Below are 26852 nucleotides of genomic sequence, written 5' to 3' on the forward strand. Positions count from 1 at the left end.
GAACTATAAATGCTTTAAAAAATTCATTTTAAACCTATAATGGAAAATAATTTCAAAAATAATATATGTGTTAAAAAAAAGAATTCTACTTTTTGAAATGTAATGCTTTTGAACTTTATTAAATTTCTTTTTTGAAATTTAAATTTTTTTTTTTTAATTTTTTTATTAGTTGGAGGCTAATTACTTCACAACATTTCAGTGGGTTTTGTCATACATTGACATGAATCAGCCATAGATTTACACTTATTCCCCATCCCGATCCCCCCTCCCACCTCCATTTTTAAAATTTGAAATTTAAATTTTTTTAATTTGAAATTTAATGTTTATCTTTTTGTCAGTTTTTCTAAATGTCCTATGAACATCTAATAACAATGTACATGATACAAAGTTTTAAATATATATGTGTAGGATATAAGATTTAAAAAATCATTTTACCAGTTGGATTCAACTTACCCTTTCTGTCACGGCAAACTGATGGGTGTCTGCTGAAATTTTATACGTATGTAATTTTGTTGGCACAATTGTAATAAAATATTGAAACATCTGGTTGTCTAGAATAAAAACAAAATGTAGTTTTTTCCATCAATCCAGTAGCAATGAAACTGCTTCCAAATATATCATTCTTCTATTAAACACATCTAATCTGAGATTTAATGCTATTTATAACAATGTCTAACAAAAAAGTATTATAAAAGAATCAATGAAAGCAATAATTCACATTTGATAAAACAAGTAAGTTCTCAGTAAGCATAAAAGTCACACACACATATCTATTAGAAGATGTCAAAAAAATAGATGAGCTAGTGACCTCGTTAGATATCCTTTACAGTCATTTGCATCCTTTTATAAAGTATGGAAAATAAAAAAGCAGTTCCTTATAGTACAGAAACTAATAAAAATAAAGTTATAATAGTATATAACCACCATAAGATACATTTTCAGTTTCTACTAATATCTTAAGATAAAAAAATAAACCAAAATTGAATTAGCCATTGGACAAATAAACCAAACTGGAGTAGAAAACGGCAACCCACTTCAGTGTTCCTGACTGGAAAGTTTCATGGACAGAGGAGCCTGGTGGGCTACAGTCCATGGGGTCACAGAGTCGACACAACTGAGTGACTAAGCATGTACCACTCAGCCAAATGAATCAAAATGTAATCTTTGGATAAATACAAAGAATCAATATGATAGCAGGAAAAAAAAGAAACTACTTAATGATGGCCTGGGGTCACTATGTAATTAAAGGGATTATAATTACATAGTCATTAGGCTTTTCTAGGTTTAATACGTCAGAAAAAGCATTATATTACTAATTATTGATTTTAAACAATTCACATAATAAAAAAGCATGTTAATTCTCTAGATCTTGCACTCTAGAAAATGTAGAACTAGATATATTTATCTATAATTTCAGTTAGGTAAGTGATAGGGCCTCATTATGTTTGTGACATACTTCACATCATCTGGTAATAATTGTCTATGAAAATTGTGTACATGAATAAAACATTTTAATCACCCTCACAAAGTTCCTTTGAATCTCTTTCAGTCCATTCCCTCCATATCTGGCCTAGCCCAACCACTAATCTACCTTCTATTGTTACACACCAGTTTTGTCGATTCCAGAATTTCATATGAATGGAAGTATATGTATGTACTTTGGTGTGTCCTGCTTCTTTTGCTCAGCATGAATAAATTTTTATTTCCATCAATTCAATTTTTCAGTCTCTTATCTCAGCATAATTCAGAATAGAAGAGAGAAAGGTAAAACTATAGATAGAAGGGAGAAGTAAGAGTAATGGTCTGTTTAACACTACATTAGACAAGTTTCCAACAAAATAAACCAAAGCCTATTTCAACCTCACCACTTCTTAGTTCACCTAATGCTTGTACCACTATCACTTTCAAAAACATGAACAGTTTTTGGCCAGTTCTTCTATAATCAATTTCAATTTAAATCCTAAATATTATCACAGATAGTATTAGAGCAAGAGGGTGTCAACTTTGTCTACCACCAATAACTGACTTGTCAGCTGAGCTTTCATCCTTTGAGCTGTTCTTTGATATGAAGTAAACCGCTCAATCTGTGCTTATTTTTTTAGATGTTTTATAACTCTATTATATGATAAATAAAAATAGTAAAGTGAAAATGACAGAAGGTGTTCAAGTATTAAGTATTTATGAAAAAAGATGAAATTGAGAGTGGTGAGGTTACAACCAATGCTGTACACATGTGTGGGAAAATTAAGACTTGCAGGAAAAAAGGAGAGACAAACGAAATCTCATACCATGAGGAGTGAAGTACCAATGCAATGAATAATAACCCATGAGGGTCAAAGAAACGCCAGAGCTTTTTAAGCTACGGACTATTTGTCTAATATATAAGATTGCTAGGTAACTTAATGACCAGGCAAGGCAGAAAATGCTGTTGCAATAGATTTTGTTGCAAGCTTTGCTGTCCAAATCTGCACAGCATTAAAGATGTCACTGCTAAGTAAACCCTTGAAAACTCCTACATCAGAGGGGGCAGTTACCTGATCCCACCAGATCTGTGATGCTGAATTTTTTTTTTTTTTTTTGAAAAAGAGGCGCAACAGAATATATATTAGGCAGGAGAAGAGCATACATGTTTTAAAGATTTGAAAACCTGCTGACATTCACCTCATGGCATTTTACAAAATAACTCTAAACACCTTAGTCTCCCTGAACTTAGGAACAAGTGAACTTCAAAAGTCTTTTGAAAAGTAATCCGTTCATCTTTAAATCTGCTTCTTTATAAAAATTTATAATTCATTTTAGGATCCTGAAACAAAGTATTAACCAACATGTTTCAAATGAGCACCTCAGGTAATATTTAATATATTTCGCTGTGGAATGAACATGTACTTAACATGAGGTTACACAGAATAAAGCTTATAACTCTCAGAATGTTTCTACTCACATGTGTCAAGTTTTCTTAAGTGAAACATTCCCAAACAGAAACATAAAATACTCATGAATGTGAAAATTCTAAATAAAGCATCTTTAATGTATCTGATTACAACACTGTGCTAACAGAGTAAAATACTGTACATTAATAAATCTATTTGAATTAAAAAAAATAAAATCCTTAATTAGTTTTGCAGAGGCTAGACTTCTTTTGCAAAAGGAAAGCATAGGAAGCTTTAGAAGTCCTCAAGGTATGTCACACAATATGGAAGCTTTAGAAGTCCTCAAGGTATGTCACACAATATGAGTATTTAAGGAGAAAAGCAACCAAAAATCTTCAGGGAATATGAGAACTGATAACTTGCTACAAAATTTAAGAAAATAATCCATTCATATTTGGTTAAGCTGAAATTTTAAATGGAACAGATGGTTAAAACAAACAGTTATAAAAAATATCTGAACTACTTCTGTATTAACAACAAACCATTCTAGAAAAACTCCAGGTTTCTGATGTTTGTAAACTTCTCCAGAGATGTTTCTGATATGGTAAGTATAGCATGCATTTTAGAACTCTGAATCTATAAAAAGAAAGAAATTCTTCTTATAATGTTCAAATTTTATTTTATTATTTATTTGTTGAATATGGAAAAGCAATTATACCCTCTTACATTGACCTTTCATACATTTAGAGAGCTTTTAAATTCTACTCCTTGTCCTGCTTACTCTTGACTAATTCCTTATTCTGTTTCATGGTACATTTTTTAACATTCAAATTCATCCACTACTAGGACATTCTCTCCACAAAACATTGTCACTTAATGATTATCAACCATTTAAACCACTTAAAAGATTTGTTTATCTATTTTTTTTTTGTTTGTTTATCTATTACAAGGGGGTTAGGAATAGAATTAATTAAAATGTTTTATCAAAGTTACAAGAACAATTTGCGTACATGCAAATTCCAACAGTAATTTTTAAATACTTACGATCTAATGCAATTTTTTCAGTTCCATCTAAAGGATTAATAATTCCTGGAACAAGTTCTCCAAAAGACAAATGATCTATTCTGTGAGAAAAGTTGTAAGCTAAGAAGCAAAAAAAAAATGAAACTATTAAGTAGAGACATTAAATTATTTAAAACTACATGTTACAGACTAGTTCACATTCTTATCTATTCTCAAATGAAAGTATCTAAAATCTGGTGGTATGATAATACTGTATTTAAAACCACATTGTTTTGAGAAAAATGTATATGAATACATAGGAGTGCTGTATTGCAAATTTCATAATTATATACAAATTAACATCTAAGAAATAATACAACATCTAATTCTGTTAACAAAAAAACCAATCCTTTTCTAGTCCAAATCATCATATAGAAACAGGATTGTGTTGTTAGAAGAACTGGGGTGATATCCATGAAACTGATCAGATATACTTTTAATACACATCACTGCTAAATGTGACCATATTTGTTTTTTATGGAATTTATTACTTGTTTTTATTCTCCAGCAAGGACTAAATTTTATGATAACCATTACATGAAACTAACTTGAATACTTTATATCCCTATTTAAATTTACATATGGAAACTTCAAATATATTCTCTTCATTATCTGTAAAAATTAGTAGAAATGTGTACTAAGTGATATAAAGAATACTAAGGCTCTTCCCCTAACCTCAGCAACTTCTGAGCTATGACTAAATAGAATTATAGGTAGCTTAAAGACAAGAGAAAATGGATTAGTCATTAAGTGCAATCATTTATTTTCTCCTGTAGATATCTTCTTTCAGAGCAGCCCACTTTCAAAGCCCCACCTTGCACCTGCACTAAAAATTTAAAAACAAACTTTTCCCGAGGATATCTTCCCAGAAAGAAATTTCAGAAACTGCTTACAGTCATGGTTGACAAGTGCTGCCAAGTGTGCATGACCTCGGGGATGTGGAATTGCCCTGAGAGGAGGGAAAAAAGATTAAAGTAATAATGTTTAAATACGTAACGAATTAAAATCAGAAAGGGGATCTTTCCTAAGCTATATGATTTTCTTAGAATTAAATAATATAACATACTTGGCCTATGATTTAAGGAGTTAAATCTATTCATCTCGATGCAATAAAATGGGGGTTAGCAAACATTTTCTGTAAAATTATTGTTATTGTTTTAGTTGCTAAGTCATGTCCAGCTCTTCTGTGACCCCACGGACTGCAGCCTGCCCATGGGATTTTCCAGGCAGAAGTATTGGAGTGGGCCGCTATTTCCTTCTCCAGGGGATCTTCCTGACCCAGAGGCTGAACCCATGTCTCTCACACTGGCAGGTGGATTCATTACCACTGAGCCACCTGAAAAGACCTAGACAGTAAATACTTTAGGTTTTGTGGGCCAAGATGCAAAACTGAAAACATTACGTAGTTACATAATGAGAAAAAACAAATTTTCACAAACGTACTAATAAACTGCAAATTGTAATAGTAGTAGCTGAGTACTTTTTTGGAATCAAGGTGGTTTTTTTTTTTTTTTTGGAATCCAGGTATTTTTTTGGGGAGAGAACATTTTGCTTAATTGGGCTTTAGAGTTGGCACTCCTTATTTTCAAAATCCCAGATATGATATGGATAGGATACAAACCAAGTGATTTTCCATTTTACCTCTCTTACTGAAGATGTGACTTATCACACAGAAAGATGTGTGATGAAATTAAGAATGTTCTTAATGCAATTAAGAACAAAGACCAAAATATAGAGGTTCCTACTATATTTGTCAGTTTCCCTCTTTCAGTTAATTTTGGAATAGGATATTGTTTGCATCCAGAGATGTAATAAGCCCTTCTAAATTTCTTTGAGCCAACAATTATCTGTTGGACTATATGATATGAAGAAGTTCTAAGGTTTCCATCTACAGGTTGGGGATGGGGAGAATAGCTCCTGGCGACAGTAACAAAAAATGAATGTTAAAAGGAGCAGGATAACAAAAATAAAGCAATGCTTGACCTGATCACTGTAAACATTGAAACAAAGTCTAATGTTTTCTCTGTACATTAAAGAAAATCTCCATCCAGCCACGCTCTCTCCTGTTTTATTATCTTTCCTTCAGCCTAGATGCTATTCTCTCCTTTACATATAAAATGTCAAATCATTCATTAGTGTTCAAAGGTTTTCTTCAATAAAACCTTCACTGATTTGGAAAGTAGACCAGCACCCTTGTTTTATAGTTTTTTATCAGCCACAGTTTTCCTTCATAGTTACAATACAACTATAATTAAGTAATTATTAGTGTAATCCACTGTTTAAAGTTCAGATTCTCTCATAGAATGTCAGCATCATAAGGGCAAACCCTTTCTCTGATTTTCACTGTTTCATCTATCGTATGTAGCATGGTACTTCGCATGTAGCAAATACTCAAGAAATGTTTATTACAATGAAGAACTGTTCAGCTCTGAAACTAGCTAGGAGGAGAGAAGTGAGGGGAAAGCAGCAGAGAAAGAGGGAAGAGATAATCAGAGATCTATTTATTTACTCAGAAATTTACCAGGTGTTTATCATATGCCAGTTTCTGTGCTGGGTTCTGTTCATAAAGGCAGGTGATCTGAGATTTTTCTTTAACATTCACCTAATTTAACTTTATCCCAGACACATTTCTATCTACATCAAAACATTGTCTTGAATTAGGGATTCCATTTTGATGAGAATCACTGAAAGGAAAAACAAAAAACCTAATATCATCCAACAAAATGAACAAATTAATGAAATGTCCAGGCAAGAGTTTTGTGGCTACCAACTCTTGGCAAGCTGAAGGGTTTAATTCACATTTACCTGTATTTTCTATACTTTAATATATGAAAGATAACATGACTATTATCCCTCTGTTTTAAAGTAGAAGTTTTTAAAGTCAGTAGTCTTCTTCATCCTGAGGCTGAAGGCCAAAACAATGTGAAGACATCAAAAATACACATTTGAAGAGTCCTTTAGTTGTTAGTTAGATATTATTCAATTAGCAAAGATTTGACTTTTAACCTAACTGCCAACTTGTCTAAAGTATTTTCAGCAAGTGAAAAGAACATACTTGCCCACAGTTATGTGAAAATTCCCTGCTACTTTATTGACATACAGATGACCACGAATTCTGCAAGCATCTGGAGGTTGTGACGAATCATCTTCCCTGTTACAAGATACATTACAATTACTTACAGCATAGTCAGTAGTTATCATTTACTGGTGAGAAAACTTTAGAGGAAAAAAACTCCTAAAGATCGATTTTTACATAATGTTCTAAATGTCAAAAGCAGAATAGCAGTTTTTTGAAAGCTAAACATTTATTTTAAAAAACTACAAAAATGAAAAAAATTATATATGAAAATGAAAAGTAAGTGAAAGTGTTAGTTGCTCAATTATGTCTGGCTCTTTGCAACCCCACGGACTGTAGCCCTCAGGCTCCTCTGTGCACGGAATTCTCCAAGAAAGAATACTGGAGTGGGTTGCCATTTTCTTCTCCAGGGGATCTTCCCAACCCAGGGATCGAACCCAGGTCTCTTGCACTGCAGGTAGATATTACTATCTTAGCCACCAGGAAAGCCCAACTATTGAATATATATTTACACAAACCTAAAATTTCATAGTTCTTCAAATTTAATCAGAGCACTAAAGCTAATGAGAGAAGAAAAATGAAAAGTAAAGAATTATTAGTCCAACAAAGACACTTTCATCATGTTTGTGGTACTTTCGGAGACAGGAAGGGATGGGAAAAAGAATGAGGTAAGGGAAGGGCATGACACTTAACTTCAGATACAAAAGAACATTTTCTTCCTAAACAAATGTAAAACCTCTATATAGTTTTAAATAATCATTTTTATGATAATAGCATTTCCAAATATCAGTTCTTCTAATCTATAAAAGATACAAAAGTAATATAAAAACATGAAATTCCTAACCAAAGTTTATACATCACCATAATGGTAAATGCAATTAATTTGTTTTTAAAACGTAGTACAATTTTATATGAAGGTATACCATACACACATAAAAGAGAAAAATTAAATAAGATATTATTATTTATGATAATCCTGATCAACATCACAGGCCATAAATTCAAGAGTTAAAAAGGCATCTTCATCATACAGAATGATTATATTTTCTCTAAGAACTATGAGATTCAGAGAACTAAACTATTACTCAATCATGTCATGGTAAATCCATAGTAAATAATCTCATAGTTAAAATATACATCTCACCTTGGTGGAAGTGCTGTTGATGCACTTTTAAAAGCACTTTTAAATATCACATCTTGAAGAGAATGTTCTTCTTGCAGTCTACTCTGAATCAGCTGTAGCATCCTAAATACAAAACAAATAAGCAACAGTTTAAAAACACAATAAGACACAAAGAGAAAGTCAACAGTATTTGAAAAATAGCAATGGCTAGTTGACTTAGCTAAGTCATGTATTTATTATTACAGAAACTTATTCTAAAATAAAGTTCCAAGTATTCTTTGGTCACTTCCTGGAAAGTAGGAAAAGAGAAGTAGTATGGCTAGAGGTCTAAAAGCTGGGGTCCCTAATCCTGTCTAATTTCTACCAATAATGAACGTGTGGATCCTGTTTATATCACTGGTGGAATGAGGGCCACCAAGAAAGACTTTCTGTTCATCTGAATATCTAAATGCATTCTTCATGCACATATGCAGCAATCACAAAATTATTAGCTTTTGTGAGATACTGAATAAAGTGTTACAGATAAAAAGAACAGGACAGATACAGGGTCACATAACAGATTTGGGGGCTTCATTTGTGGCTCAGATGGTAAAGTATCTGCTGGCAATGCAGGAGACGAAGATTTGATTCCTGGGTCGGGAAGATTCTCTGGAGAAGGGCATGGCAACCCACTCCAATATTCTTGCCTGGAGAATCCCATGGACTGAGCAGGCTGGTGGGCTACAGCCCATGGAGTAACAATGAGTCAGACACAAATGAGCAACTAACAGTGGAAGTGACAAACAGATTCAAGAGATTAGATCTGACAGGCACAGTGCCTGAAGAACTCTGGATGGAGAACATTGTACAGAAGTGGTGATCAAAACCATTCCTAAGAAAAAGAAATGCAAAAACGCAAAATGATTGTCTGATGAGGCTTTACAAACAGCTGAGAAAAGAAGAGAAGCGAAAGGCAAAAGAGAAAAGAAAACATATATCCATTTGAATGCAGAGTTCCAAAGAATACCAAGGAGAGATAGGAAAGCTTTCCTCAGAGATCAATGCAAAGAAATAGAGGAAAACAATAGAATGGGGAAGACTAGAGATGTCTTCAAGAAAATTAGAGATACCAAGGGAACATTTCATGGAAAGATGAGCACAATAAAGGACAGAAATCTAACAGAGGCAGAAGATATTAAGAAGAGGTGGCAAGAACACATGAACTAAACAAAAAAGATCTTCATGTCCCAGATAACCACGATGGTGTGATCACTCACCTAGAGCCAGACATCCTGGAATGCAAAGGCAAGTGGGCCTTAGAAAGCATCACTATGAACAAAGCTAGTGGAGGTGACAGAATTCCAGCTAAGCTATTTCAAATCCTAAAAGATGATGCTGTGAAAGTGTTTCACTCAATATACAAACAAATTTGGAAAACTCAGAAATGGCCACAGGACTGAAAAGGTCAGTTTCATTTCAATCCCAAAGAAAGGCAATGCAAAAGAATGTTCAAACTACCACACAATTGCACTCATGTAACATGCTAGTAAAGTAATGCTCAAAATTCTCCAAGTTTGGTTTCAATAGTACATGTACCGAGAACTTTCAGATGTTCAAGCTGGATTTAGAAAAGGCAGAGGAACCAGAGATTAAATTGCCAACATACACTGGACCACAGAAAAAGCAAGAGAATTTCAGAAGAACATCTGCTTCTGCTTTATTGACTACACTAAAGCCTTTGACTGTGTGGATCACAACAGACTGTGGAAAATTCTTCAAGAGATGGGTATAACAGACCACCTGACCTGCCACCTAAGAAATCTGTAGGCAGGTCAAGAAGCAATAGTTAGAACTGGACATGGAACAACAGACTGGTTCAAATTTGAGGAAGGAGTATGTCACGGCTGTATACTGTCACCTGGCTTATTTAACTTACATGCAGAGTACATCATGCAAAATTCTGCGCTAGATGAAGCACAAGCTGGAATCAAGATTGCTGAGAGAAATATCAATAACCTCAGATATGCAGATGAAACCACGTTTATGGCAGAAAGCAAAGAGGAACTGAAGATCCTCTTGATTAAAGTCAAAGAGGAGAGTGAAAAAGTTGACTTAAAACTCAACATTCAGAAAACTAAGATCAAGGCATCCGGTCTCATCACTTCATGGCAAATAGATGGGGAAACAATGGAAACAGTGACAAACTTTCTTTCCTTGGGCTCCAAAATCACTGCAGATGGTGACTGCAACCATGATATTAGAAGACACTTGCTCCTTGGAAGAAAAGCTATGACCTACCTAGACAGTATATTAAAAAGTAGAGACATTACTTTACTGACAAACATGTTTATTCCAAGCTATGGTTTTTCCAGCAGTCATGTATGGATGTGAAAGTTGGACTATAAACAAAGCTGAGCACCAAAGAATTGATGCTTTTGAACTGTGGTGTTGGAGAAGACTCTTGAGAGCCCCTTGAACTGCAAGGAGATCGCACTAGTCAATCCTAAAGGAAATCAGTCCTAATATTCATTGGAAGGACTGATGCTAAAGCTGCTCCAATATTTTGGCCACCTGTTGAGAAGAACTGACTGACTGGAAAGACCGTGATGATGGGAAAAGACTGAAGGCAGGAGAAGGGGACAAGGTTGGATGGCATCACTGACTTAAAGGACATGAATCTGAGTGAACTCCAGGAGTTGGTAATGGACAGGGAAGCAGCCTGGCATGCTTCAGTCCTGGGCCACAAAGAGTCAGACACAACTGAGCAACTGAACTGAAAAGTGGAGATGACTGGGGTATAAATCCACAACATGAGCATCCAATTCTCAGTACAAACCAGGCCACAGTGAAATTTAACATCACCTGGTATCTGCCTTTCCCAAAGTAACCTGAACTTTATTCTATGACATGACCATTCTAAACAAAATATTACATTCTACCTATAATTTTTAAAAAGAGTATCAGCATATAAGGTATAGGATTTTAGAGAGCTTATTATACATTTGAGAACTCATGCTTAGATTTTCTTTTTAAATATACTTAGCCAAAATAAAACAGTTGCTTGAAGACATTTTTTTAAACTAAATTCTTACATTTACAATAACTCATGAAATTACTTATTCTGAACAACAAGACCAAGAATAAAAATATTACTTCTATTTCTACCATTTCCAGCAATAACTGTATCTTTAGATATAATCCTATTTTACCTCCTTTAACTCTACACCTTTATATAACTAACATCCAAAGTCATCTATATTAGAGCTCAAACTCAGCTAGTACAAAATTTAAAACCCAGAGGGGAAGGAAGAATGAACAGACAAAACAGGATTTTCAGGGCAGCAAAAATACAGATACTATAATGGTGGGTATATGTTATTAGGTATCTGTTAAAACTCAGAATGGACATCTCTAACAGTGAACTCTAATGTAAACTTCAGACTCTGGGCAATAAGGATGTATTCATACTGGTACATAAACTGGAAGAAATGTACCACTCTGGTGTAGGACACTGATAATGGTGGAGGCCATGCATATGAAGTGACAGGGTATATTTGGGAACTCTATAGTTTTCACTCAAATTTGCTGTGAACCTAAAAATACTCATAGAAAGTTTTTAAACATATATAAACATACATAAATAATTCTGAAAAATTATAAACAAACAAGCACCTGAAGAAGCAAATATAAATTAGTATATACTTTATATCCTATCATGATATAATAATAAAACATTTTCTAGAAGGGCAAGTGAGAAGTAAAATACATATGCATCACCCACTGAGGACACTGGTAAAACAGGCCTAGTTAAAATAAAAGGTCATTTTTACACTGTAAAATCAGTAGAAATAAATAGCTGTAATCAGGAAGGCTATGGCCAGAGTTTGAGATTTACTACTTCAGGAAAAAGATTAGTTGGGATCCTAAATATTTAAGAAAGCAGAACAACTGAAAGAAAACTTAAGTATCTTTAAGCAAATTCTGTAGGAAAAGAACATTTTGGTATGCACATTATTCAGGTTGTTAGGCCTTAGGCATCTCTAGTCCATTCACAAATATTTGTTTGGAAGCAGAACACAATAATTTAGGAAGCTTCAAGAGGTCAGATTTCATCTTTAGATATATGTATGCACAGAGACTCAAAAACTTTATATCTAATGCTAGCAGAAATTGAAACCTTCATATTTTTGCATGTCATATATTTCCACAGTTCAACTTTTAGGGCTTGGAGAGTGGGAAAAGAGCTTGATGACATCAAACGATGTGTGTGTGTGTGTGTGTGTGTGTGTGTGTGTGTGTGTGTTAGGGCTTGGAGAGTGGGAAAAGAGCTTGATGACATCAAACGATGTGTGTGTGTGTGTGTGTGTGTGTGTGCCTCAAATAGGCCTGTAAATACCTGAGCTAATATTCCATGGATAAAGGGATATGAAAAAGTGTACTATGATGGAAAATAGAAAACTACGCTGGAACATATTTATAATTTTAATAGTAAAAACACAATCTTGTCTCTCACTTATTACTAGTTTTGAAAACTAAATAAAATTCCAGATGAAAGCAGACTTATAACTTTTAACATTTCTAGAATAAAGTAATACATTTCATTCTTGGACAGTTCTCTACTAAAAGGACTAGAAGCCCAGAGACACATAATATTAAGTTATTTTGTTCAACTACATTTGTTTCAACTTTCATTTTAAAATCTCTCCAAATGACGAAAGTGGAAATTAAAAGAGAAAGGCATTGGAAATGAACCAATACTTAGGACTAGAAAGAAAGAAAAGGATGAGTAAAAAAATTTATTTTTAATAATCTTAAATTAGTTAATGCCTTTTTAAACACAAGACACAGCCTAGACACCAAAAAGAAAGGACAGAGAGGGATGTAGTAACCATTTACCATAAAAAAGTAATTTCTTTAATATACAAAGAACTCTTTAATGGTAGTAAGAAGAAACCCAATGAACAAGCAAAATGGGCATATGGCATAAATAAAGAGTTTCATACAAAAATACAAACGGGAAAAAAAAATTCAAAGATATACAGTTATTTATAAAGAAATGCTAATTTAAAAGTGCAATTCCAGTTTTCACCCATCAAAATGGCAAAAAAAAAAAAGTCTGATTATACCCACTGTTGATGAAGTTAAAGAAACAAGTACTCTCACATAGTTCTGGAGTATAAATGACACTATTTGGGGAAGATATTTGGCATTATCTATCAAAATTTTTTACCAATCTTACTGAGATATAACTGGCATATAACATTGTATAAGATTAAGGTATAAACATATATACTGTGAAATGATTACCACAATTAGTTTAATTAACAACCACCACCTCATCATTACAAATGTTTTTTCTTATGTGACAACTTATCAAACCATTAAATACTCTCTAAAAGAGAAATTTCATTTCTAGAAATTTTATATACATATATTCACACAAGTACATAAGGAACATATACATATATTCACATGAGAAATTAGATTCAAGAATTTTCACTGAGCATTGATATTAGTAACCTGTAAGCAATCTAAATGCCCATCAATAAGTATCCAAAAATTATTATAGTTTGTCAATAAAATATACCACTGTATATACTTAAGTGGGAAGATGTCTAAAATATAAGGTTAGGTTGGAAAAAGCAAGTTATAAAACAGATGTATAGAATGACCCCATTTGTATTAGGAAAAGAGTAACATAAGCAAATACGGCCACAAGCAGAAAACTGGTTATTAGCACTCGTCAGCGGTACTAGGTTTAGAGAATGATGAGGAGGCTTCTATTTTCACTTAATATCCTTTATGTTCAAATTTGATTATATGCTTTTTAAAATATTTAAATAAATAATACAATTTTAAATGTAAAGTAAAATGTATTTATGGTTCAAAGCGGATTAGAGAAAAGATATGACATTCCAAAGACTGGATAAAACTTTTGAAATTGTAAAGACTGTATTATATACTATATTCTGCTAATATTTCATTCAAACCAATGCCTAGAGGAATCTATAAATAATTCACAGGAGACAAAATAAACAAAGCAAGATCTAGATTTCTATGAACCACAGTACTTTGTGTACTTATTACCTCTGCCACTCTCTTTGCTGTGGTGAAAGATCAAATATTGCCTGAAATAAAGCAAAACATAATCACTAGAATTGTCAATTTCTCCCAGCTTTAATATCATAATTTAAAACAATTTTCTTTGAGCAAGGAAGAAATGTATAGTGCCATTAAAAATAAGTATTCATAATTTACATTTAATCTTCCATAAGTCAAACTAATAAATTTAAATATATGATACTTATACTCAAAAGTAGTATACAGAAATTTTACTAACTGCAAATATTTTCCTGCTATAGAAATCTACATTTATCGTAATGGATACAATGTAATCTATCACATGTACAAAAGGGCTTAAAATCATTTAAATGATGCCAGCAAGAAACTTAAGCATTTAAAAAAGAAGAAGAAATAAAAAACTCATACAGCTTAAGTACAGCATTCAGGCATCCAAAGCCTACGTTCCTGTCATGGTGTTTTACCACGATAAAATCAACAAGTTTTAAAATGAGCTAAACAATGTCACTGTAATTCCCAAATGTATTAACCAAAAAAGAATAATTCAAGAAATGTTATGTAGGCACTATTTTCATCAATTCAAAGACAAATTTTGTTATTTTGTAGACTCAGAGGGAAAAAGGCAAGCTTCTCATGGTTTGTGGCAATACTCATAATTTAATTTTCCAATAGCAAGTCGACCTTTAATATTTATAAAGACAATTCATAACTAGGCATATTAATTCTACATTCTAACTCATCATTATTACTAATGATGCCTCCATAACATGCCCTAACCTACTACTCTTTCTCTACAAATCCTTGGTCTTAACCCCTCATTCCATCAAACAGCTCTAACTCTGTGCCTTTGCTTATTTAATTACGTTAACCTGGAGCCTTCCTCTCCTGTAATTGTGACCCTAAAGTCAGTCTAAATTCTATACACCATTTGTTCCAGGTTAAATTGCCCCCCTCTTTCTGATTACAATGAAATTACTTTGGTTACTCCTCCTGCAACCTTTTCACACCACGGCACACAGAGAAAATGCTAACATCTAAAAAACACACCAAGGCAAACAGATGAGGCTACATGCACCTGGCTCCCCAATTACTTTGTGAATAAAACTGTTGATAGCAGGGACTATGCAATTTTTTCCTTTGGTATCCCCAAACTGCTCAACAGAGTGATTAACACAGCAGGTAAAGAACCCCAGAGTGCCTTTGTGCCAGGCCACATGCTACTTAAATTATTACCTCCATCTTCATAACAATCTTGTGAGTTTGTTAAGAACTCAAAAGGTTAAAAACTTTTTTCAAAATCACAGGAAGTAAGGGTCAGTGTATAAGCCCAATTCTCGGATTTCTCACTTTCTCACAACCCTAAAAGTGGTTCTTTTCTTTAAATAAATAATAGCATCACACAGCATAATGTGATCATGGTTTAGAAACTTATAAAATTAATAGAATTAAGTTTTTATATTCAGACTGCATATTAAAAGAATCGAGTGAAAACTTAAAAACAAGTAAAAATTATCTCAATTTTACATTAATAATATTCTCAAATATTTTAATATAAATTAGGACAAGGAAGTGAATACTTACCAGAAACATTGTTAAGCATTTTAAAAATTACTGATAAAAAGTATATAATTTTTAAGTATACATATAAGAAGTGTACATATTTTTAAGTTTCTAGCTTTATGACTAAGACATGACTTTTATTATATGACAGTTAAAATAAAACTTTCCTATTTACAAATGATTGAAAGAAATGGCAGAAACTGTTACAATAGAATAATCAATGATCTTGCCACAATAACATAATTCTAACATATCCATCAGAGTCTAGTATCTGTAATGCGTTATGCTTTACATTCTGTGAGCTATAAAAAAAGAAAAAATCAAGCAATTTTTTCTCAGGAGTTTAGCATCTAGCTAGAGAGACAAGCTATCCAGAAAAAAATATACATTAAAAAAAAAAAATCAGAGACTTAATAAATGTGAAGAGTGACAGACACTCAGAATACGGAGAGACTGCTAGAAAATAGCATAAGTAAATTTCAGAGGATAAGCTCAAGATATTTCCTCAAATCCTCACAATGTTCAAAGAAACAGAAAAATAAGGACACAAACTATATCACTGTTTTAAATTATTTTAAATTAGCATCCACCTGCTGGAAATTTTTAAAAACTTATGCAAGCCAGCATACAAGGGAGACTAAACTGAGAAAACAGCCCAACACATAATTAATTTCATGAGACAAGAAAAGTTCACGTAAGCAGCAATTAAATGGCCAATTCACATAACAGGAAACAGGTGATAAAGTAACACACTTGAGGAAGAGACAGCGTCCACCCTAAGAACACTTTTAAGAATTCGATCAACGCCAGAGACTGCATTCCACAACAGTACTACTCCCAGCTTCTATGTGACCTGGACAGTAACATAAATTAAGCAAAATTACTGCCACAGCTGCCTGCTAGTGAGGACAGTCACACCAGTTAAACAAAAAAGGAATTACCTTAGCTAAATTTAACCTATCAAAAAATAAACATGGAAAAGAAATACTGGGAAGCCCTAGTGAAGCACTCTGCCATCCTGAACCCAGTGTGACGTCTTCCTTTCTTTTCAAAAACATCTGAAGCTTTAATTTTACTTAGAAGAAACAAAGCATATCTAAACTATATATCCTTCTTGTTTCATTTAGGTCTGGGAAAAAAAAAAGCCGGGGTGGGGAGGAAAGGGAGCTGACCAACAGTCTACTCCAACTCCCGGTCAGTCATGTGGCCGTGCATTCTCCCACCCCAAGGAGAACAAGAAAACAGACAAAAAAGATTCATTAGTCTGAACGATGTGGTCAATCTGAGGTCCAAGGCCTAATTTTCCTCTATGATACCACTTCTAAAAAGAAGAAGAAAAGTTTTTCTAATTATTTCTCAATGAGATTTAACATCAAAATGGAGTGATCTGCAATATATTAGAGGTGGGAAGTATAATCACTGAATTTTAAAACATAATGAAGGCATTGAAAAAAAAGACTGATCGAGAAGTCAGAGGCAAAGTTCAAAATATGCATCTTATGCAGGAGTTGATAAAATATTGAAAACCACTCCAGGATAGTCAACATCATTTGATAAAAGTCTTTAAAAGCAGAAGCAAAAGTATTATTCTGAACATCTTTAAAGCAAACCAACAACCAAAAAAGACTTAAAAATTCAGATCATTAATTACCACCAGAAGCCAAAAGCAACTATAGCAAATCTACATTTGAATATATAGGATAAATATTTGAATTTCAAAAGTAAAGAAAGCATGTAAGTAAATACATTCCCTACAAGGAAAAAAATATTGTGCCAGAAGGCAATAAAGGAATGTCTACAAAGTTTTGAGTGCAAAGTATCATAAAGCAAGAATTCTATCCTCAACCAACTTTACATATATGAAGAACGGAATGACAGAATGGCAGCCTGTCATAAAACATAATCCACATATTCTTTAAAAAAAATTTTTATTTTATACTGGACTATAGCCAATTCCCTGGTGTCTCAGAGGTTAAAGCATCTGCTTGCAATGCGGGAGACCCGGGTTCGATCCCTGAGTTGGGAAGATCCCCTGGAGAAGGAAATGGCAACCCAATCCAGTATTCTTGCCTGGAAAATCCCATCGACAGAGGAGCCTGTGCGGGCTATACTCCACAGGGTAGCAAAGAGTCGGACACGACTGAAAGACTTCACTTCACAGCCGATGAACAATGTTCTGATAGTTTCAGGTGGACAGCAAAGGGACTCAGCCATACATATACATGTATCCATTCTCCCCCAAACTCCTCTCCCAGCCAGGCTGCCACAACGTTGAGCAGAGCTCCCTGTGTTATAAGGTAGGATCTTGTTGTTTATCTATTTTAAATATAGCAGAGTGTACATGTCCATCCCAATATTCTTTCTGTGATAAAGAAGTCACCAAAAGTCCCTTAAAAAATGATAAACAAAAATAAACAAAGAAGAGTAGAAAATAAAAGCAGTAAAACACAGTGAAAGTTGAAGAATTATTCCTAAAATAGTATGAAATGTAATGCAAATGTGAACGTGCCTGACAATAATCACCATCTAAACTTGCAGATAAAAGTATGTAGTAACACGGTACCTGACTTTGTAAGGTAACTAACCTCATTAAAAATTACTGTGATACCAATTTTTTGAGTGGAGTAGAGGAGTTAGGAAGTAGAGAGGTTGAGTGGCACTAACAAAAGTTACTTTTTCTTTAGAAAACTTATTTTAAAAAGTGTGTATAAAAAGGCATAAATACATTTTATTGCTATAAACTAAAAATAACTTGGTAATCAAAACTAACCTAAGGGCTTCCTTTTTCTCCTCCACACATTCAGTTACTTCTAATCCTCCATCACCTTTAGTCTTCACTTTCCAATTTTGTTTATAGAGAGTTCACAACTGTCAATGGTAAACAAAACAACTCAAGAATGCATGAGTAAACATACATACCACAAAGCCAACAGAGTAGCCAGCAGGCAAACTAGCTGGGAGTTCTGTCCTTTCTTCTCTAAAGCTTCTTCAGGCCTAGTTCTGATCAGGACCTGTTATCACCTGCCCAAAATGTGACATCTGCCCCTGTAATGTGCTGGTGTATGCTGACAGATTAATTTTACTACATACAACTTGTATGATGAAAACGATAAGACAATATCAGTATTTCACTGGGTCTGGGAAATGGAGGTGTGAAGGTAGGTGAAAAAAGTAAATGCATATAAAATTCTCCTCTTAGATACTGCTTCATTCTTGATTACATGAGAAATATAGCTCAGACATTTTTAAGGACTTAAATTTGGTAAAAGAAGAATACAAATAGGACACAGAATTTCTAAATCATCAGAAAAAAAGGAATGTCATCACTCTAGCAACTGTATAAAAGAGATAAGGAAACTGTTAGGAAGAATTACCAAAAAATACAAAATAAGTACAAGGTTATTGTTATAGACTCTTATCCAGAATGCTAACAATAGTTATCTCAAGGCTTTAGTATCAAACATAACTTTTTTCTTCCCCTAAATGTTTACAAAGGATATGTATCACTTTTATTTTCTTGTTTTATTTTTTATTGAAGTATAGCTGATTTACATTGTCATACATGACTTCTGAATTAAGAAAATGTATTTTTAAAAAACTAGCTCAGACAAAACTAATCAAATATCAAAATATCAAATATCAAAACTGTTTTCAAGAAAAAAATTCCTCAAAGCATACGACTGAAAACGATATGTGAATCAGACTTACTGGTTCATAAACTAGACCATCGGCAGATGCAACCATCGTTTCTGCTAAATCCAATACATCTGCTCCAACATCTGCATCAAAAAATTAGAAGTTTTATATTCTATGCTCAGAACCAAACTTTATGTGATATAAACGAACAAATTAAGATGAATAATAGAAAACTCACAAATATGTAGGATCACTTTCCTATACTGCTTACTTATTCAAGTTAAAACAGTAGTATTATACAGTTTTGGTGGAAATAACTCCAAAAATTAATAATGCTTTTTCTACTTTTTACTCAGTAAGAAAGATGACTTGGAATCTCACAGTAAAAATTGTATAAACTTAACAGAACTGAAGAACTTTGCAAAACTTGGCAATCAACTAATCACAGTATTAAATGGCTGCTGAACAAAATATTAATGACAAGAATTATTTTTACAGATTAAAAAAATCTTAAGGCAAAGCTACTGATGACATTTAAATAGTTAACAAATAGGGAAAATTTATTTTGAAAAGGGTAAAATTTTAATGATATTCAAACACCTATAATAAAGCAAAATATGATAATTCAGTATTAACACTAACTCAATAGTTTAGATAAAAAATATTTCTTTTATCTTAAAACCACTAACATAAGAAAATATAAATGGAAAAGGGAAACAGATTTAGATGAAATCTTTTAGAAATTAATTTCCTTAATTGGATATAATGAGTTCACAACTTTAAAAACTTTTGTCTGAATTACTGAACTCTACTTTTCAAGCAGTACTTTACCATACAATTTAAGATGAAAAAGCATCCTCATTTCTGACAGCAATACTGATTCAAACAGTATCTATCTCGAATAAGAGCATTTTTTCACTTCTACCAGTATAATTAAGTGAAGCCAGTGAAGAAAATAGAAAACGGTACCACCACCATTAACTTAAAAGATTTGAATCTGTGTGCAACAGTAAAAGGGTTGTGAATTGAAACAGTAACAGGATATGTTTGTGGAAGGTGGGTGTAAAAACTGGTACTTCAAACAAGAAATACCTCCAAACAGGATATACCTAAACTAGAACTTTGATTTATCAAAATTTCCTCCAATTTTCTTTCATTTTAATCATACTAATGTAAAAGTTAAATCTCTTCATGGACAAGAAATTTAAAAAATACAAGCTGTGGAGAAAAACATTCTTATTTGCATTCTTAAATAACACTACAACAGTATTTTACAATATCATAAAGGGAAAATAAAGTTAAACAGTATTTTTTACTTTTTACTAGCAATTATTTAAACCATAATTTATATATGCATTCATCAAGTTAAAGATGTACTTACATTGACACTTCATGGCAACAGTAATATCTATATTGATTCTCAATTTGCTAAAAAATGAAAAGGAAACATTATAATCTATTAATTGATCAACAAAACATGAGCAATAAAAATCAACTGATCTATGAAAAACTTGGACTTCATACAGAATATGTCAATTAGAACTTGTATAGCATTTCATATGACCAAAACAAAGGATCTTCAAAAGTAAAAATTCTATTTTGTAATTATTCCAAAAGCCATTCTGACTCACAAGTTTTTAACACAGTGTCCTTTAATTTAATGGCAAGTTTACAACTGAGAAGTCTAAGCAACTCAGAAAAAAGTATTAACCTCTGTTTACATAAATCTTATATAGACTATATGACTAAAGATCGTAAAACTTTCAAAATCAAAAGGTAGGAACTGAAAGTCTTTCTTCCCTTATCAAATAAATACCATACATCTAGCATTATGCCTGATATGCTACAAATACCAATCTTTATTCTTTATCATGGACCTATAAAATGGACAGCTTCAGTTCTACAGATAAGCAATGGTGTTTACAGAAGTATAAATAAACACCTAGCTTAAGACCAGATAACCACTGAAGTGGCATATTGGAAACTAGGTCTGTGTGACTCAAAATAAATATACCAAAATTACTAGAAAAAAAGAAATCTGATTCTTAAAGTTTTGCATGGCCTTTTAAAAAGACTCACCCAATGCCTTACTTTCAAATGATCAGTTCAAATCAAATTAATTTTCAAAAAGAATTAAGTACCAAGAATAATAGAATGAGTACAATCAGTATCAGTCCTGTCTGTCCTGTGCTTCCTATCAAAACTTTTTTTCACCCTAATAATTTTCATCTGGTTTCAACAGAGAGTATGGATTTTTAGAATTTCATGTAGTCTTAAAGTTGTCTAGAGTTCAAACTGTACTCAAATAACCCTGGAGTTTAGGCTCACGAGATTTTTTAAGAACCAGAAGATGAAGCCAAGTGGACAGACTTCTGGGCATCCCCATTACACTTGAGGTGAACTACATGACTTCATTTGTAAAGAATAAAAAGTATTTCATTGGGGCTAAAAATTAAATAAATAAATAAGAAAAACAACAAATTCCTTAAAAACTAATGGCATTAAGAATAATATTGACGTTACAGATCATGAAACAAAGGCCCAAAAGAAGCCAGCTATATGACTTGCCCAGGGTTACACAAGACCTATTACAAATGTTGACCGATTGAATTCTCATTGATCTGAAGAGGAAAGTAGTATAAATATTATCCCCATTTTACAGAAAAGAAAACTGAAGCACATGCAGATATAGATTTAGTCAATTCTCGAAAGTCACACACCAAGTAACTGGCAAATCTGGGACTGAAATCACAGGAAACATGTAGTGCAACATACATGTTATAAACCTGTTATCTTCAATCAATTAAAAAATCCAAATGATATGAATAAAGTATGTTTTGTTTCCTAATTAAGATACTATTATTTTCAAAAGCTTTAAAAGTGATGTTTACCTTAAAATATAGTTTATACATAATTTACAACAATCAAGCTTTAAGTATAAACAATGTTATCATAACCTGTTTTCCAGCTCACCCAGATCAGTAAGATATTTCAAAATCTAAAGAGTAAACAGTCTCAAAAAAACATCAAACAATTTCCATCTTTTCAGCTTCTAAGGAAAAATACATTCTGTTCTCCTAACCTTTTTAAACAAATGTATAAACAATCAGAGAACCTCTCTTTTATAATTTAACCAATATTCAAATGATTCTAAAATATTTTACCTAAAGCATAATGAGAATTTTTCAGGACTATTTCTTCAGAACTAAAATAAACTATGTATAAAAATTAAAACATGTTATTTTCAGAACAATTTAAATCTAAAGGCGTTTCAAAAAATAAAAAGTTACCTAGAAAAATCCTTGTCTACTTCATACTCATACTTCATCCATGTATCTTGATATACTGAAAATTCCATTATAGTTAATAAAGCCATAGTGGTAAATGCTATTAGAGAAACTGAGAAACCAACAAAAAAGAAAGAATTAAAACAATTTTTAAAAGGTAAACAGCAGGAAACTGGGATTAAAATTAGCAAAGAAAACCCTAATGTGATTATCAAGTGAATGAATACTGTAAAAGATTTTTCTTAAAATATAATTTTTTTTCTAAAACAACTTAAAAATGAAGATTTAATGAACACAAACATTTGCATTTTTGAGAAAGCATATTATTTCTTCAGTATTAAGAACATTTCTCACTAAACGGATCTGTCAAAATTACACAGACACTAAACCTTCACCTTGTTACAAATAGCAATGTCACAGATATGATAAATGATGAAAGTAAGCATAAGTTTCACAACACAAATTTGAAAGTAGTCCCCTTATAATTAAAAATGGCATCCATGCTGTAGTCCAATTAAAATAACAAAAATATAGCCTAATTTCTTAGATCTTGAGAGTTCACAATCTGTGCCAGAAAGTCAAATAACATCTCCATCTCTACTTACCAAAGCAGATAGATAAAATTCTATCTACTTGGAAATCTCCCAAATATTTCACTTCATTTTAAAAGATCTAATTAAAAGAAAAAGAACTATCATCTACTATGACAAAAAACACTTAAAATGGACGGTGTAACAAGAACTTGTACTATGTTCATTAACAAAAGTTAATCACAGGAGATTAGAAATAGCAACCAATGTACTATAAATTTTACCAAATGAAATGTGAATCTTCTAAGAAATATATTGTTTTAGTAGTTCTTCACACAGGAAAAAGTTACAGTAAATAACTGTTATAATGGCATATTTTTCTGATATATTTCATTATTTATTTATTTTATTCAACAAATATCTTTCTCTGTACCAGGCACTGCTCTGAGTATTTTATAAATATTAACTTACTTAATTGCTACTGCAACTCTATCAGGTAAACACTGATAACATCCCCATTTTATGTAAGAAGAAACTAAAGCATAGACAGGTTGAGTAACTTCCTGAAGATCAAGTAGTTAGGAAGGGGCAGAGGTGGAATTTAAATCCAGACAGTCTGATTCCAAAGTCTAAGCTCTTAACTTACTACCCTATGCTACCTTTCTTCAGTAATGTGAAATTTAAGAATTTTATTATGATGTCTAAAGTGACTTATTCTTAACCAAAACAGACTAAGGCAGTTTCAACATCATTAAATATCTTCAATTCTATCTACATATAAAAATCTTTAATAATAATTCAAGAGCACCAAAGCAGTGTAACTGAATTAATTTGTTCAGTTATGCTTTAATAAACACTGCTAAATGCATAGGCTGCACTGGGTTGGATGCCAAAAAGCATACATAGAAGAATAAATTTAAGGCAAATAGTGTGACATGAGGACAGACCAGCTATAAAGTTACTTTGATGAGTTTAAAGTTAATTTAAAAATCACTGATGAGTTCTTCCTCATAGCTACATTTCTGTAAGTTCTTTTATTTAGAAAGAAAGTTTTTTTTAAGCCTTTTTTTCTTTTTTATTGGTATATAATTGTTTTCCAATGTGTTAGAGTCTGCTGTACAATGAAGTGAATCAACTATACGTATGCATACACTCCTCCCTCGTGGACATTCCTTCAACACCCCCTCCCCCCCCACTACCATGATAACACAGAAGATGAACTTACTGAAGGAGTTTTGATTTGAACTGACACTCACCTGTACCCCCACTGGCTGAAGTCTCCACATAGCTCTCAGGAACCTTCGGAAAGGCATCCAACTCTTTCACCAAACTTAAGGTTTTCCTCCGATTCAGTCGCCTCATCTTCAGGAAAACCTTCTTCTTCTTTCATATAGTCATGCTAAGAAATAAAAAAATGAATAAATGCATCCTTCAGAAAGATTAAAAGGTTGATTTTATTTTTAGATAACTGACAGATGTCCTTGGAGCAACTTAACATTCTCATTCCTCCTCAAGGGAAAAAAAAAGCTTAACACTATCCTTTCTCCACTCCCACCCTGACAAAAACAACTAATGAAAGGCAATTTACACACACTAACACATTTAACAGCCAATAATGTGAAAAGTTACTCAATCATATTTGTAATATTTGAATATACAAATTAAAATGGTTATTCTGTTAAATTAACAAAACATATAACACATTCCCATTAAAGGATGACAATGAAGTAAAATAAGACATGCTCATATACTGCTAACAACATAAATATTCACCACTCCTCTTTTCACCAAGTAAATTCCTTTTTTAGGAATGCATCCTAAGGAAAATATATGTGTTGTGCACAAAACTTTCATTATGAGGGTATTTCACAAAATCCTCATATCCAATATACAAATTCAGTGAATTAAAAGTTCTGAATCTAAGTAAGCACTAAAAATCTTATAAAAGAAAATACAATAATGTACAAAATACTCGTGACACATTAAGAAAAGACTAGAAGGCCATATTCCAGTTTTATGAGAGGCAGGGAAAAAGATATTTGGGAAAAAAACTGAAAGCCTATACACAAAATGTTTTAAGTAGATCATGGGAGAATTTTGTTCTCTCTACAAAATTTTGAACTTTATAAATTATCTATTTTTATAATAAAAATATTACTTAAAAATTGACTGCTTGCCATTCTTCTTTTGATCAGTATGCCAGCTATATCTAAAATATGCTAGCCATAAAATAACTGAAATCACAAATATTTACATAATTTTATATGACTGATTTATATAAATATTATAGGTGATACTGCAAGCATTACCCAACTCAAAGCTGTATTGATAAAATTAACACCTAATAGAATAAGTCAAATTCTATTGGTTGTAGAAGTCACTAAAAGAAAAAGTGTCTAGAAAAAAGGAGAAAGACTTATTTAAAATCTAAATAGGATTAATACAGAAAGAATAGACCATAGAAAGAGTATTCTCTTTCTATGGAAAAGAGGAGACCAGAGAGGTAGACCAGAGAGGTAAGAATTGGCAGGAATCACAAACACTGACCAAAAGAGAGCAGGCCCTAACCAGGGGCACTACTTAATCAGTCCATGCAGGATCCACGGCCCTAAAGTGAAGCTGAATGCATTAAAGGGTTGTTTTCACTTCCTATTATAAACACCCAACTAACTCCCTGTGCTGATTCCATGTTTAAAAGTGGCCTTCAGATTATAATTTGGTTTTCATGTAGATGGTTTTCCTAAGAAAAAGAAGAACATGTAGACAAAAGAGAAGACAGTTTGATTCCCACAATAGATGTAAATTAAGCTTCTGAGTGTTTATTAAGCATAAGCCATGGATCCTCATGTTTGTTCAACTCAGTCATCAAATTTATTTTCTATGCCCACTTAGCAGTAATAGTACCAAGACTGATCCTTCTTCCATCTTTCAAATTTCTACTCATTCTCTACTACAGGAGTTAAATAATAAATACGTTCAAGCCACTTAACTTTAAAGCAAAACTTTCCAGGTAAGCTCAAATCCAACTCAACTACTGTATAGATCTCTGGCTACTGCTTCAGCGTTCTTGCCTTGAAAACCCCATAAACAGTATGAAAAGGCAAAAAGATAAGACACTACCTTAAAGGAATGAGTTGTCTCCATTCATATCCTGAGACTAATTCCTTAGTTCTCAACTAAATTTACTCTCAGCAAGGTCATCAACAATTTCCTTAGCACCAAATCCAATGGACAATTTTGGCCTTAATTCAGTTTTGCTTCTGAGAGAATACATTTTCTCACTTGTTCATCACTTCTTTTCCTCTTGAAACAGTCTCATACCTTGGCTGAGGTAATACCACATTCCTGATTTGGCTTATTTTGCAGATTCTTCTTCCTCTCAGATTCGGCAGTAGGCCCTTCTCTCAACCTCCACACTTTCCCCAAGTGGTCTCCCATCCCTTCCATTTCCATCTACATGTTGATTCCTCTCAAATTTTTATTCCCAGTCCAAATCTTTCTGCAGACATGAATATCTTTCTGCCTTCTATTACATTTTCATTGGATCATTGGAAAGACAATTTAGAGTAAACATGCCTAAAAATAAACACTTCACTCTACCAAACCTGTTTCTCTTCCTGTGTCCCTAAATTAATGATGACACATGCA

At 32.7% G+C, this 26852-nt stretch overlaps 1 protein-coding gene across 1 annotated transcript in view; it reads right to left on the minus strand.

The window, feature by feature from the left end:
* ERGIC2 (ERGIC and golgi 2) overlaps positions 1-26852 on the minus strand; it is a 40405-nt gene that overhangs the window by 6996 nt on the left and 6557 nt on the right. The window contains exons 2-11 of the mRNA XM_043440532.1: positions 24461-24603; positions 22678-22786; positions 20769-20815; positions 19460-19530; positions 14198-14238; positions 8153-8254; positions 6988-7083; positions 4826-4881; positions 3915-4013; positions 454-551 (exon numbers count right to left, since the gene is read on the minus strand). Of these exons, the coding sequence (XP_043296467.1) occupies positions 454-551; positions 3915-4013; positions 4826-4881; positions 6988-7083; positions 8153-8254; positions 14198-14238; positions 19460-19530; positions 20769-20815; positions 22678-22786; positions 24461-24566 (825 nt within the window). The 5' untranslated portion in view covers positions 24567-24603. The remainder of the gene's footprint in view (positions 1-453; positions 552-3914; positions 4014-4825; positions 4882-6987; positions 7084-8152; positions 8255-14197; positions 14239-19459; positions 19531-20768; positions 20816-22677; positions 22787-24460; positions 24604-26852) is intronic.

The sequence above is a fragment of the Cervus canadensis genome, chromosome 21 (assembly GCF_019320065.1).
Source record: "Cervus canadensis isolate Bull #8, Minnesota chromosome 21, ASM1932006v1, whole genome shotgun sequence".
In the NCBI taxonomy this organism is placed as follows: Eukaryota; Metazoa; Chordata; class Mammalia; order Artiodactyla; family Cervidae; genus Cervus; species Cervus canadensis.